The sequence below is a fragment of the Lepus europaeus genome, chromosome 6 (assembly GCF_033115175.1).
Source record: "Lepus europaeus isolate LE1 chromosome 6, mLepTim1.pri, whole genome shotgun sequence".
In the NCBI taxonomy this organism is placed as follows: Eukaryota; Metazoa; Chordata; class Mammalia; order Lagomorpha; family Leporidae; genus Lepus; species Lepus europaeus.
In genome coordinates this window covers 126,450,119-126,466,399 of record NC_084832.1, presented here as the reverse complement: position 1 = coordinate 126,466,399, position 16,281 = coordinate 126,450,119, and the positions used below count along the sequence as shown (strand labels likewise).

Sequence of the window (16,281 nt, the reverse complement as noted above, 5' to 3'; positions counted from 1 at the left end):
GCGGCGGCCATTGGAGGGTGAACCAACGGCAAAAGGAAGACCTTTCTCTCTGTCTCTCTCTCACTGTCCACTCTGTCAAAAAAAAAAAAAAAAACCTGATAAAATTCAAGATAAGTTTTGACACAAACAACTCCTTCCTGATTCATTAATATTTAATAAAATTTAATTAATTCTATATTTTAAATTATTTTTATGATTAAGAAATCTAATAATCTAGAACTTTATTCTATGTATCTTATAAACATTAGTTATAATATTGACCGCTGTTGCGTTCATTTGGGGAACGAACCAGCGAATAGAAGACCTCTCTCTCTCTGCCTCTGCCTCTATGTAACTCTGCCTTTCAAATAAATAAATCTTTTTTTTTTTTTGACAGGCATAGTGGATAGTGAGAGAGAGAGACAGGGAGAAAGGTCTTCCTTTGCTGTTGGTTCACTCTCCTTGGCTGCCGCGGCCGGCACACTGCAGCCGGCGCACCGCGCTGATCCGAAGCCAGGAACCAGGTGCTTCCTCCTGGTCTCCCATGCGGGTGCAGGGCCCAAGCACTTGGGCCATCCTCCACTGCCTTCCTGGGCCACAGCAGAGAGCTGGCCTGGAAGAGGGGCAACTGGGACAGAATCCGGCGCTCCGACCAGGACAAGAACCCGGGGTGCTGGCGCCGCAAGGCAAAGGATTAGCCTAGTGAGCTGCAGCACCGGCCCAAATAAATAAATCTTTAAAATATATTTGAATACAAGAATATTATAAAAAGAATGTAGTGTATGTATATATATATATATATATAGTGTATAGTGTATATATATATACACTATATACATGAGTTTAGCAAAACTAATAGAATGCAAAACTAACAGAAACTAATATAAAATGCAAAACTAATAGAAAAGCCAACCACATTTTTTAAACCTTTATTGGTCTACCTTTCACATTTATTTTTCATTTCACTCATTCATATATTTTTCCTTTTAAAAATTTAATTTTAATCATTTGAAAGTTAGAGAGAGATCTCCTATCCTCTGGGTTACTCCCCAATGCCTGCAACAGCCAGGGCTGAGCCAGGCCATATCCAGGAGCCAGGTACTCACTCCAGGTCTCTTCCATGTGTGTGGCAGGGACACAAAATCACACAACACAACAGTATGAGAAAATATGTAATGAACAGCACTGCTAAGAGAAATTTGCAAAGACAAATTCATGGAAATATATACTGCATTTATATGTTAAAAAACTCATACTATTGTCAAATCCCTAAAAATTTATTTATATATTTAATCAATATAAATTTTAATACATTAGACATATATTTAGATACATATTTTATTTGTAAACTAATTCTGTATTAAATCTATATTGGTAATTCTAATAAAAACCTCAGCATAAAATTAGTCGATTTAAAGCGTACATGAGAACACAGAAAACCCATAATAGTGACAAGAACTTTGAAGAAGAATATCAAAGACCTCATACTACTGATTTCAAGACCTGCTATTCACCTGGCATAAACAAGATAGTATGGCCCTGGCTTCACAATGAAAATATGATCCTATGGCACAGAATAAATAATGCCAAAAATAGAACTAAACCTATAATTATCTTTTTTTTTTGTTTTTTATTTTTATTTTTTGACAGGCAGAGTGGACAGTGAGACAGAGAGACAGAGACAAAGGTCTTCCTTTTGCCATTGGTTCACCCTCCAATGGCCGCCGTGGCCGGCGAGCTGCGGCCGGTGCACCGCACTGATCTGAAGGCAGGAGCCAGGTGCTTCTCCTGGTCTCCCATGCGGGTGCAGGGCCCAAGCACTTGGGCCATCCTCCACTGCACTCCCTGGCCACAGCAGAGAGCTGGCCTGGAAGAGGGGCAACCGGGACAGGCTCGGTGCCCCGACCAGGACTAGAACCCGGTGTGCCGGCGCCACTAGGCGGAGGATTAGCCTATTGAGCCACGGCGCCGGCAACCTATAATTATCAATTAAAGTGAACAAAATTTTCAGGAATTTTTTCCCTAAAGAAATTTAATGAAAATTAGTATTTTCAACAAATGACACTGGTATATATAAATAGAAAAACAATATATATATATATATATATGTCCATAGTTACATATATATAAATATAGAAAAAATAAATGCCAAATTTTTATGGAAAACATATGCAAAAATCAACCCAAAATGGATTATAGATCTAAATGTGTAAGATTTCAACACTTTTAAGAGGAACCATAGAAGAAAACACCCACAAGTACAGGCTAGGAAATAATTTCTTCAATGGAATAGAAAAAGAACAAGTCACAAAAGAAAAACTGCACTTCGCCAAAATTTAAAACTTTCATTGTTTAAAGATTCCATTCATGAAATGAGAAAATAAGCTACAATTAGATAAAATACCTACAATAAATGCCTCCAACATAATTTCTATCTAGAATACACAAAGGACCCTTACAGTATGATGACGAGACAGCAAACCAATCAACAACAAAGCATTTGGACAACCTACAAAGGAAACACATGAATCACCCCTCAGACAATCAAAGTATCTTCAGTCTCATTCATCCTTGAAGAAGTGACAACAAATCCAAATGAGCTACAACCACACCTGCACCAGGGGACAGACAATCCAAGTGCTCACAAGGGCACAGAGCAACTGCACAGCTCAGGTACTCCTGGTGCCCGGCACAACCTCTCCGGGAAGTAGTCAGACACAAAAGGATGCATCCTAGATCATTCATTTTGATTAAACTGGAGAAAACACTAACTGATTCAATGGTGACGGCCAACAAATGGTTGTTGGGGCCAAGGGCAGAAGGGCACTTTTCTATGAACAGGCACAAAGCCCTGTCTTTGGATGAAAGAAACACTACAAAATTTGACAGACCACACAGGAATGTACAAGTTGTCAAAATCCACAAAAAGAGTTAAAATGAATGTTTTACTTAGCATAAATTATATCTCAATAAAACTTATCTTTTAAAATATTATTTCTTTATTTGAAAGGCAGAATTACAGAGGGGCAGCGGAAGAAGCAGTGGCAGAGAGTGAGGTCTTCCATCCACTGGTTCACTCTACAAATGGCCGCAATGTCTGGAGCTGGGCTGATCCAAAGCCAGGAGCTTCTTCTGGGTATCCAACATGGGTGCAGGGGCCCAGGCACATTAGCAGAGAGCTGGATTGGAAATGGAGCAGCCGGGTCTCAAACCGGTGCCCTTACAGGATGCAGCGGCGGCTTTAACTGCTATGTCACAGCGCTAACCCCAATAAAACTGATTTTTAAAAATACATGAGTGATGGGCATTTGGCACAGCCGTTAAGACACCACTTGAGATGCCCTCATCAGACTGCCTGGGTTCCAGTTTCAGCTCTGCTCCTGATTCCACCTTCCTGATAATGCGCACCCGGGGAGGCAAGAGGTGATGTCTCCAGTTTATGGCACCCTGCCACCCTCATGGGCGACCCAGATGGAATTCCCAGCTGCTGCCTTCAGCCTGACCCTGTCTTAGCTGTTGTGGGCATTTGGGGAGGGAACCAGTAGATGGGCTAACCCTGTCTCTGTTACTCTGTCCCTATGCCTTGCAAAACAAAATAAATAAATAAATACAATTTTTAAAATTAAAGTATCTGGACTTTGGCTGTAGCATTTTAGAATAATTCTTGCTTGTAGGACTCCCAAATAACTTCATTCAATCACCCAGAGTCTTTGATCAAATTGTTAATAAAAAAAGCTCCTCATCCCATGTTTATCAAACACCATTGTGTTAAATCTCCGCCCAATTCACCATCATCATATATGTTGTAGTGTTACTTTATTTTAAAAGCTTTCTCTAGTGAGTTACTGAAATGTTACTATTATTTTAACAATAATAAAGGTACATATTTTCATTAGGCATTTATTACACAAGAGTATGGTCCCAGGCACTCAACAACACATATTCTCTAATTCTTAGAGAACATGTACACAGCTAGGCAAGGTTGGCACCCCAAAACTCAACGAGGTTATAGGGCTTTCGAAGCCAGAAAACTCTGTCACCTGCAGGACACAGAACCCAGTTCCAGCCTGGTGAGAGTTCCATGGCGAATGACCATTAGTCACACAGCAACTAGAAGCTGAAGTCACAGTGACTTGAGGTCCTACTTCAGTGTTCTCAGTAAGCATAACTGCTTCTTGAGAAGGAACGTGTTTTACTCAAGATTTTTCAGTGCATTCAATCAGGTTTCCGTCTCAGGTCCTGCTGGTCAACATTCATGCAAAGGTGTGATAAAGTAACTACTTAATCCTATAAATACCTTCACTGTCCAGATCATCGCTCTGACCAAACACACTGTCCATCGAAGAGTCGGGAATGAAGGTCCACTCATCCAGTTTGTCCAGGACGCCCTCAGGGAAGTTCTCCTCGCTGCCTGGGGCGGCCCCCTCCTCCACGGCACTTTTCATCTGATGCCTCAACACCATTCTGGCTAGTACAGAGCCAATATCTAAAACAGACAGACACTGCAGCACTTAGAAACCAATGCTCACAAAAGCACCTGTTACACCAAAGTTCTTCAGAAACTTTGCATTCTTTTTCCCAAAGTCACCTTAAAAGTGATACCAGATAATCAGTAGGCAGTAACACTTGTAACGATCACAAGGTTTCTGCTGCAGTTTCCTGTCAATACACACCCTGGGAGGCAGTAAGTGATGGCCAAACCGCTGTGTCCCTGCCACCCATGTTAGGGACATAGATTAAGTTCCCGGATCCTGGCTTTAGACTAGCCTAGTACAGACTGCTGTGGACATTTAGAATATTAACCACTGGATGGGAGAGTACTCGTGTGTGCTCTCTTTCTCACTCTCAACCAGAGAGTACTGTCAACCCAGAATACTGTACCCTGAAAAACTCTCATTTATGAATGAAGATGAAATAAAGACCTTCCCAAACAGAAATTCAAAAATCTGTCACCATTCATCCAGCCTTACACAAGATGTTTAAGGATGTGCTACACACAGAAACATGGTCATCACTAGGCAAGAAGGTGAAGGCAGAAAACCTCAGGAAAAGTACTAAGGAAATATCAAGTAAACAACAGGAACACTTATGGAAAAATGGGAAGGCCAAGTCATTCCTTATCAATAGTCACCTTGAATATAAGTGCCCTCAACTCTTCAGTTAAAACATCCAGACTGGCTGAATAAGTCTAAAAAACAAAATCTCTACTTTTGGCCTACAAGAAACACACCTCACCAACAAAGACACACAAACACTGAAAGTAAAAGGATGGAAAAAGATATTCCATGCTACCAGAATGAAGCTGGAAATCAACACTCAAGAATTTCTAGAACATATGCAAACACATGGAGACTGAACAACATGCTCCCTAATGAACAGTGGGTCAGAGAAGAAATCAAGAGAAATCAAAAAAATTCTAGAAATGAATGAAGACAATACAACATATCAAAACTTATGGGATACAGCAAAAGCAGTGTTAAGTGGAAAGTTTATAGCAATTTGTGCCTTCATCAACATATTGGAAAGGCACAAATAAATGGGCTATCAGTACATCTCAAGGACCTAGAAAAACAACAAACTAAACTCCAAATTAGTAGGAGGAAAGAAATAATTAAAATTAGAGAATAAACAAAATTGAAACAAAAAAACACCAAAGAGCATTGAAATGAAGAGCTGTTTTTTTTGAAAAAAAATCAACAAAATAGACATGCCATTGCCCCCCCCCCCAAAAGAGGGAGAAGATCTAAATCAATAAAAATCAGAGATGAAAAAGGAAAGGTAACAACAGATACAATGTAAATGAAAATAATCACCAGAAATTACTAAACGAGCTGTATATCAACAAACTGGGAAACCTAGAAGAAATGGACAGATTCCTGGACACATAGAATCTACCTATGTTGAACAATGAAGACATAGAAAACCAAACAGATCCATAACCAAGACAGAAATTGAATCAGTAATAAAGGCCCTCCCAACAAAGAAAAGCCCGGGACCAGATGGCTTCACTGCTTTCTACCAGACATTTAAAGAAGAAACTCCAATTCTTCACAAGCTATTCACAACAACTGAGAGGGAGTTGTCCCAAATTCCTTCTATGAAGCCAGCATCACCTCAATTCCTAAACCTGAAAAAAGATGCAACAGATAAAGAGAATGACAGACCAATTTCCCTGATGAACATAGATGCAAAACTCCTCAACAAAATACTAGCCAATCGAATCCAATAGCACATCAGAAGCTCATTCACCTGGACCAAGTGGGATTTGTCCCTGGTATGCAGGGATGGTTCAACATTTGCAAATCAATCGATGTGATACAGCCCATTTACAAACTGAAGAACAAAAACCATATGATTATCTCAATAGATGCAGAGAAAGCATTTGATAAAATATAACACCCTTTCATGATGAAAACTTTAACCAAATTGGGTATAGAAGGAAAAATACTCAACACAATCAAGACAATTTATGACAAACCCAATGCCAGCATGATACTGAATGGGAAAAGTTGGAAGCATTCCCACTGAGATCTGATACCAGACAAGGATGCCAAGTGTCAACACTGCTATTCAGGATACTACTGGAAGTTTTAGCCAGAGCCATTAGGCAAGAAAAAGAAATCAAAGGGATACAAATTGGGAAGGAAGAAGTGAAACTATTCCTGTTTGCAGATGACATGATTCTATATATAGAGGATCCTAAAGACTCCCCTAAGAGACTATGGGAACTCGTGGAAGAGTTTGGTAAAGTTGCAGGATTTAAAATCAACACACACAAATCAATAGCCTTTTTATACACAGACAGCCATGCTTGAGAAAGAACTTCTAAAATCAATCTCATTCACAATAGCTACAAAAAGATCAAATATCTTAGAATAAACTTAACCAAGGACATCAAAGATCTCTATGGTGAGAATTACAAAACATTACAGAAAGAAATAGAAGACGACACACACAAAAAAAAAAAAAGAAAAAAAATCTCTCAGGTTCATGGGCTGGAAGAATAAATATCATCCAGATGTCCATACTAATGAAAGCAATTCAAAGATTCAATGCACTCCCAATCAAAATATGAAGAACATCATTCTGAGATGTAGAAAAAATGATGCTTAAATTCATACAGAAACACAGGAGACTCTGAGTAACTAAAGCCACCTCATACAGCAAAAACAAAGCTGGAAAGATCACAAAAGCAGATTTCAAAACATAATACAGTGCAGTTATAATCAAAACAGTCTGGTACGAGCACAAAAACAGATGGACAGACCAATGAAACAGAATAGAAATGCCAGAAATTAACCCATGCATGTACAACTGACTGATCTTTGGCAAAGGAGCTAAAATCAATCCCTGGAGCACGGACAGTCTCTTCAACAAATGGTGCTCGGAAAACTGGATCTCCACGTGCAGAAATATGTAGCAGGACCTCCACCTTACACAAAAATCCACTCAAAATGGATCAAAACCTAAATCTATGACCCGATACCATCAAACTACTGGAGAACACTGGAAAACCCTGCAAGACACTGGCATAGGAAAGAGTTCTTAGTAAAGACCCCAGAGGCACAAGCAATCAAAGCCAAAATTGACAAATGGGATTATATCAAATCGAGAAGCTTCTGCCTGCAGAAGAAGCAGTCAGCAAAGAAACAACAAACAGAATGGGAGAAATTACTTACAAACTATGCAACTGATAAAGGATTAATGACCAGAATATATAAAGAGCTCAAGAAACTCAACAACAACAAAACAAACAACCCAGTTAAGAAATGGGCAATGGGTTTAAAGAGGCATTTTTCAAGAGGAAATCCAAATGGCCAAGAGACACATGAAAAAATGCTCAGGATCACTAGCCATCAGGGAATGCAAATCAAAACCACAATGAAGTTTCACCTCATCCTCATTAGAATAGTTTTCACACAGCAATCAACAAACAACAGATGCTGGTGAGGATGTGGGGGGAAAAGTACCCTAACCCACTGCTGGTGGGAATGTAAACTGGTGTAACCACTGTAGAAGACAGTTTGGAGATAACTCAGAAATCTGAATACAGACCTACCATATGACCCAGCCATCCTGCTCCTGGGAATTTACCCATGGGAAATGAAATCAACATATGAAAGAGCTATCTGTACCCCCATATTTATTGCAGCTCAATTCACAATAGTTAAGACAGGGAATCAACCCAAATCTCCATCAACTGAAGACTGGATAAAGAAATTATGGGATATGTACACTATGGAATACTAAATGTAAAAAAAAAAAAATGAAATCCTATCGTTTGCAACAAACTGGATGACATTGGAAAACATCACACTTAGTGAAACAATGCAGTCCCCAAAGGACAAATACCATATGTTCTCCCTGATCTGTGATAATTAATAGATCCTCAAAGGTAATCCATAGAAACGTAATTGACACTTTGAGATGCAATGACTTTAAATAGCTCTTGTCTCAACTGTTGAGGAACAGTTTTTTTCCATACTATTTGTTGAATTATTTACTTAGTATAGAGTTAACCTCATGTGTATAAAATTAACCGAAAATGCATCTTAGTGAAAAATAAGAATGGGAACAGGAGAGGAGGATGAAGAAGGATGGGCATGTGGGTGGGAGGGTGGGCAGGGTCAGAAGAATCACTGTGTTCCTTAAGTTGTATTTATGAAACGCAGGAAGTGTGCATACCTTAAATAAAAGCTATGTAGTAAAAATAATATAATATGTATATGAAATATAAATTAACTTGAAAGTATAAACAAAATAAAAGTTGAGCCTTTGGTATAGCAGTTAAGTGACATCTTGGGATGCCCACACTCCATATTGGAGTCCCTGCTTTGAGTCCAGGCTATTTGGTTTCCAGTCAAGCGTCCTGCTAATGTATACCCTGGGATGCAGCAGGTGACAGCTGTAAGCACTGGGTCTCTGCCACCCAGGTGAGATGCACCCTGAGCTCCAGGCTGCTGGTTCTGACTGGACACATCTGGGGAGCGAACCAGCAGAGGGAAGATGAGTCTGTCTGCCTGTCTCCAACTAGCTTTAAATAAAATGAAAATTAATTAATTAAAAAAAGAAAACATATCTCTAACTGAAATATAAAGTATGTGTTAAGCTGAAAATGCAAACTAGATATTTATGCATTGCATACATATTTAAAGTCTAGGAAAAGTATCCATTCTAAGCATCTGTACAGGATAAACTAAGAATTTTTTCTTTATCATTCTTGGGTTTCTGGTTCTAAAATGAGTACCCATTACTTCTATGAAAATAATGCAAGATGAAAAAAGGAAAACAATCCCTTGTAACTATCCCACTGGATTGTTTTCTTTTACTCTTTTGCGCTCTCATAAAGAACCTAAATGTACTATCACTTTCACTTATTTCATGCCCCACTCCAAAACCCAAACTCAGTATTTTTTTGTATTTTTTTTTTTTTTTTTTTTTGCTTAGAGTCTATCAAACTGGAATGAATACCAACTATACCAACTACAAGACCAGTGACACCAAAACCACCAAGGGAATTAAGAATTTCACAAAATATCCTTGCTAAAACTCACTTGTTTGTTTCCTTAAATTGGATGTCTTATCTGGAAATAAAGGACTGAGCCAGGAAGGCTCAATTTTTCCAATGCCAAATCCTCCGAGGCAGATGCTGTTGTTGGCCAGATCCAGCGCCAGCCTCTTCAGGAGCAGGCTGATGACCTGGCTGTCGCCCTTCCCGATGCTGATGGCCAGTGCCTTGCGCACGTCCTGCTCCCGGGACCCACTGTCCAGCAGCAGCTCCACGAGCTTGGGGCTGCTCTCCTTCTCACAGACCTGCTCAAGAAAACAGACAAATTACTCACCTGAGGGCATTCCCTTTGGGAGACAGGAAAATTCAAGGTGGGGCGATTTCTCAGGACATCACAAATTTAGATGCAAACAAAGTAAAAGAAGGTAAAAATGACCTTTGAAACAGACAGAAAATTCCCTGAGTTTAGTGCCACCAACACAAGAGGAGCATAAATCAGATAATGTCGTGTGTGAGAGCTGGGAGAAAAAGCTCAGGGACTTGGAGTCGAGACCTTTGTTTGTGTCCAGGCTCCACCAGCCATGCCAGCTTCCCACCCTTGCAGGGCTCCTATTTGCTCGCTGGACGACATGAGAAATGAGTGTCCCAATACAGTCACTGCTCCTACCCTGCCTGCATTCGTGGCAGGAAATCACTGGGAGAAGAGAAATGTGGTAAATTTCCCACCGCCACAGGCATGGACAATCCCTGGCATCTGCAGTTCCTGAGCTCCTGGGGGTTGGAATTTGAATATCCACATGGGACTGGCGCTGTGGTGCAGTGGGTTAACGCCCTGGCCTGAAGCACTGGCATTCCATATGGGCGCTGGTTCTAGTTCCAACTTCTCCACTTCCCATCCAGCTCTCTGCTATGGCCTGGGAAAGCAGCAGAAGATGGCCCAAGTCCTGAGGCCCCTGCCACCGACATGGGAGACCTGGAAGAAGCTCCTGGCTTTGGATCGGCACAGCTCTGACCGTTGATGCCATCTGGGGAGTGAACCATCGGATGGAAGACCTCTCTCACTTTCTCTGCCTTTCCTCTCTCTGTGTAACTCCGTCTTTCAAATAAATAAAAAATAAATCTTTACAACAACAACAAAAAAAACCACAACAAACCTCCACAAAGATTCACCTTGTCTCTGAGCATTGTGCTCGAAGCGAGTGCTCAGGGTGGGGTCCCATGCCAGGGGCTGGAAAGACTACAGCAGCCTCAGCACACGGAGTGAGACCCAGGCCTGTGATGCACCTGGCCCGCTGCATGACGGCTTCAGAAGCATGATGGGATGGGATGTTCTACCAGATGGAAGATGAGAATAATAGCCTGCAGAAATATTATATGCCAGGTACTATGCAGAATTTTTATATACAAGGTGGGGAGACAAGGCCTTTGTGAGCAACTCTTGACTCCTCTGGAATTGAAGTGCTTGGAGGGGTTGGAGGGGGAAGTGCTATGGTGGGATGGCACTCAAAGCCCACCTGTCCCTGGATCACCCATCTTCCATCCATCAACCTTGGATCCATGAACAAGCCACTGTGTGGTTTAACCATCCATAACCCTGCTGGTTCTGTCCCGGTTGCCCCTCTTCCAGTCCAGCTCTCTGCTGTGGCCCGGGAGTGCAGTGGAAGATGGCCCAAGTCCTTGGACCCTGCACTCGCATGGGAGACCAGGAGAAGCACCTGGCTCCTGGCTTCAGATCAGCGCGGTGCACCGGCCACAGCGCCCATTGGAGGGTGAACCAACGGTAAAGGAAGACCTTTCTCTCTCTCACTGTCCACTCGAAAGAAAGAAAGAAAGAAAGAAAGAGAGAGAGAGAGAGAGAGAGAGAGAGAGAGAGAGAGAGAGAGAGAGAAAGGAAGGAAGGAAGGAAGGAAGGAAGGAAGGAAGGAAGGAAGGAAGGAAGGAAGGAAGAAAGAAAGAAAAAAAGAAAGAAAGAAAGAAAGGAAAGAAGGAAGGAAGGAAGGAAGGAAGGAAGGAAGGAAAGAAAATGCATGCATGCCCCTTCCTGTATGCTATTTCTATTGCCCCAAATGCCCACTCTGCTTGCTCTCAAAGACACAGCTTCAAAGTTTCCTGCATGGCAAAGTCCTCCCCAGCCACACACACCCCTCCTCATCCTGCTCCAGCCCATCCTGCTTAACACAGCACCTAGCAGCAGAACCAGGCACAGGTCTGTTTTCTCACCACAGCGTGAGGGTGTGGGAAAGAATACAACCCCAGCTGTGCTGCAGAAGGCCAGCCCGTGCCCTGGGCTGAGACCTCGCCAACCGGCAAATCATTGACATCTTCCTAAGAGGCCCACAGTAAAATGAAAAAGGAAGACAGGGAGGGAGGGAGGCAGTTGAGGAGCAAGAGGAGGGACGGAAGAAAGGAAGGAAAAAACAACCCACAGACGCCTTTCTGGTGGCCTGGCCAGCTCTCAGGTCTGGGTTAGAGCACCCACTGTCTACTTGGTACAAATGTGTCTTATGCTTCATTCTCTCACCAACCTACATACACACACACACACACAGTTAGAAAGACACTCTCTCAAAAGACAAAGCCCTTTTCATACTCTCTCCTAATCTTCCAGCACTGTGCTTTACACAAAAAGGAGACTCCTCACGCTATGGTAGAGGGAATTTTCTTTCTTTAAGGAACCCAAACTATTCAAGTCAACTTGAAGTATATGGTGCCCCAAAGAAAGAGGTGTACAAGCATAAGACAGTCCCTCAAAGAAATAAATGCTGACAAAAACACAGAATGATCTCTTTACAATGCACCTATTGAGGCCAGCATTGTGGTATAATAGGGTAAGCCTTGCTCTGCAGCGCCAGTATCCCATATGGGTGCCAGTTCATGTCCCCGCTGCTCCTCTTCCAATCCAGCTCTCTATTAATGGTCTGGGAAAGCAGTGGAAGATGGCACAGGTTCTTGGGCCCTTATACCCATGTGGGAGACCTTGGAGAAGCTCCTGGTTCCTGGCCTTGGATCAGTCCAGCTCCAGCCGTTGCAGCCATTTGGGGAGTGAACCACTGGGTGGCAGCTCCTCCATCCTCACCAGGAAGAGGTACCTGTGTTCCCTGCACAGTGACTGCAACCCTGGGCCCCAGTGCCAGGCTGTCTAGGTGTGAGCTGTGCACAGCTCTTACAGCGGCACCCCTGTGGGGAGGAGCACCGTACAGAGTTCAGCCTTTGCATCCACACCCTGTGCGATGTGCTCTCCCCACCATGACTGAACAGCCTATCCATGTACTTTCTTTCCTGCCATCAACCCTCCACTCTCTGCACTAAACACATGCAGTCCATCATGTAATTCTCCTTAATTATGCAAGTTCCTGGTAATGAAGAAGCAGCCTCAAACTTCCTACTTTGAACTTGCTCAAAATAAAGCTTATTACACAATTCTATTCACATTATTTAACCAATACTTATAAGATGCCAGATACAAACAACCCCTGACAACTAGGATAAATTCTTCAAATTGAACACATAATCCCTGGAAATGCAAATCTGGTTTAGCGTAAAGTGACGACAAGCACATCAAGTCCAAAAGAAAACGGGAAGAGCCACACAACGAAGAGCTGCCTCCAGAGAAGGATCTGAGTGGACTGAGAGAGGAAGAAAACAATTCCCAGCGAGGCAGTCACGCGGTGGCAAAGTTTCTTTACAGCATCTCTAAGTAAAAATGAATGCAATGATCTTCACGTAAAAGACATACTGTAAAAATTAAATTACTGAGGGAACCAATTTACATTTAATCATAGGGAAGTAACTATTTTCATTGCTGCTTGCTTAAAATTAATTTAATTGAAATAATTTGAATATTGATTTTAATGCATAAACATAGTAGGGCATGAACTGAGTTCCAAGTTCCATTCAATTGGTCAATCGCTAATTAGCAGCAAGTTCATCTTATAGCTGACAAACTGTAATCCATAGGTAAGTGGGAAATTAAATAAAGTAGGGCTTTAACAATAAATTATCTGAAGACACAGTACCCTGCTTATTATTTTATAATGTATATTAAATCATCACATAATTGCCTGATTGAAATGTCATTACATTTCTTGGAAATAGACACGGGGCTACCCAAATGTCATTATAAACTCTAAAAATCATGCAACTTAGATTAATCCTCAACACAGGTAAGACACTGTAGAAAGCATTTGTCATCTACACCCTGAATGTAAAGCAATGAACGGGGGATGTGGAATGACACAAAGATGAACAGTGTATATTTCTGTTTATGTACAACCCACAGAATATTCAGGAAGTTCACAGAATCTGTCATGGACTTGCAGAAGGGAATTCTCATTGTGTTTGAAGGCTTGTGGGTGTGGGAGGGCTTTTCGAGGAAGAGAATGTGGAGTAAGGTTTGAACCAGTAGGAGAAGCGGGCAGATGTGGGTGAGCAGGGTTCAGGAGGGAGGGACATGCAACTTTGGGGGTGCCAACAGCAGAGATTATCTCTGCTACTATACCCCAGGGTCATGTAATGTAGAATCACAAGGACCAGCCCTTAGAGAACCCTCTAGACAGAGAATCTAAACACAGGGGGAAAGGGTTGGAAAAGGATCAACCCTCTAGAACCGTGGGTCCTGTACAGCATGGCTAGAGAGCCAGCCATAGAGAGATGGAGCGTGAGACACAGGTGAAGGCTGCTTCTCAGCCTACAAGGTGTGCAAGTCAGATGAGGAACTGGGCTGGAGGGCGGATGCTCTGCCAGTCTGAAGGACCACATCCAAGCCAGTGTGCAGTCAACGGCTAAAATGTGCAGTCAAGATTATCAGATGTACCAGTCATTTTCCAAAAGAAAACATAAAAATGGCCAACATGAATATGAAAAAATACCCAAGGTAGCTAATCATCAGAGAAGTGCAGATAGAAGATAACAAAACGTAATAAGAGGGGCGGCGCCGCAGCTCACACAGGGTTCTAGTTCCGGTTGGGGTGCTGGATTCTGTCCTGGTTGCTCCTCTTCCAGTCCAGCTCTATGCTGTGGCCCGGGAGTGCAGTGGAGGATGGCCCAAGTGCTTGGAACCTGCACCCACATGGGAGACCAGGGGGAAGCACCTGGCTCCTGGCTTCGGATTGGCGCAGCACGACGCCCGCAGTGCGCCTGCCGTAGTGGCCAATTGGGGGGTGAACCAACAGAAAAGAAGACCTTTCTGTCTCTCTCTCTCTAACTCTGCCTTTCAAAAAAAAAAAAAAAGTAATAAGTGTTGCTGTATGGGAAGATGTGGAGAAAAGAAAACACATTATTTCAGGTGGGAATGTAAGTTAGTGTAGCCATTATGGCAAACAGTACAAAGTTTCTTAATATATTAAAAACAGGAAACCACTGTGAACTAGCAGTCCCAGTAAAGAGTGTACGTATTCAGAGAAATTTAAATCTGTCCAAGAGACATCTACATCCCCATGTTTACTGCAGCACTATTTATAATAATAAGAAATGGAATCAACCCGTGTCTATCCATTGATGAACAGATAAATGAAATGCAGTATCCATACATGATGGACTATTACATAAGAAAAAAATCCTGTTGTTTATGACAGCATGATGAACCTGGAAGACACTGTGTGAGGTGAAATAAGCCAGACAGAAAAGGACAAACATCACATGATCTCACTCACACAGGGAAGCTAAAAGAGTGGACCCCACAGAAGTAGAGCTCTGGTTACCAGCAGGTGGTTGGTGGGGAGAGCAGGATGTGCAGATGTTGGTCAAAGGACACACAACCACACGTCAACAGAAGCAACTGCTTTAAGTGCCCAGAACAGGCACCTGCATGGAGAAAGAACGTAGGTAAGTGATTGCTTAGGGCATGGGGAGAGGGACAGATGGCACCAGGGAAGCGGAGAGAAACAGGAGCGACTCTTAACGGAGAAGGAGGTCTCTGTGCAGGACGGAAATGTCCCACAGCTGACTGCAATGACAGCTGTGCAACTCTTAAAAACACTGTGACCCACTGGGTAAGACACTTTAAATATCTGAACTGCACAATCTGTGGTATATCTCAACAAATCCTTTTTTAAAAGCCAGAATACAATGTAAGAGCTCTACAGTATGAGGACCAAGTAACAGAGCGGAGACAGAAGTGAGGCCTTCAGTAGTCACCTGACAAATTAAAGAAGTGGCCTCCTGGGTCTGGTTGGCGTCAGCTCCCAAGAGCAGCAAGCACTCCGCCATGATGCTGTTGTTCTGATCACAGGCCCGCTGCAGCATCACATTCTTCAGCTCATCCTCCATGGCCAGCTTTGCAAAGCACTTGCAACAGAGGCTTAGAAACTAACCAGAACGGGAAAGAGCATTAGAGACAGCTAAATGCAAAACCTCTCCATGACAGGTAGACAGCACCGTACCTGCTGATCCTTCTGTTCCGTAACACTGGAAGACATCTGATGGAATATTACTGAATCGAATGAATGGTGGACAAGCAGCTTGGAAAAAGACACTGACAATTCAAGTATTGCTAAGACGGTCCGAAAACCCTGCAAATGAACCAGAAGTCACACTAACATAACATGAACAATCATGAGCCTAAAGAATAAAAGAGTAATGTAACGCAGAAGCTTTGTATGTGCTCTTTCATTCCTGCTATGTTCATTTACTAAAATCCCTGCATTTTTGCTTTTGTACTTTATGCTGTAAGCATTGAAACAATCCTATGAATAATCTTTGCTCTCTCCCTGTTAAGAAATGTAACAGGAAGGGCCCGTGTGGCAGTGTAGCAGGTTAAGCTGCCACTTGCGACACTGGCATCCCATATGGGCAAA

At 42.4% G+C, this 16,281-nt stretch overlaps 1 protein-coding gene across 1 annotated transcript in view; it reads right to left on the bottom strand.

The window, feature by feature from the left end:
* The window catches only part of LRRK2 (leucine rich repeat kinase 2), a 158,744-nt gene that overhangs the window by 86,686 nt on the left and 55,777 nt on the right, over nt 1-16,281 (bottom strand). The window contains exons 17-20 of the mRNA XM_062195073.1: nt 15,868-15,996; nt 15,623-15,793; nt 9,534-9,792; nt 4,277-4,465 (exon numbers count right to left, since the gene is read on the bottom strand). Coding sequence (XP_062051057.1) covers nt 4,277-4,465; nt 9,534-9,792; nt 15,623-15,793; nt 15,868-15,996 — 748 coding nt within the window. The remainder of the gene's footprint in view (nt 1-4,276; nt 4,466-9,533; nt 9,793-15,622; nt 15,794-15,867; nt 15,997-16,281) is intronic.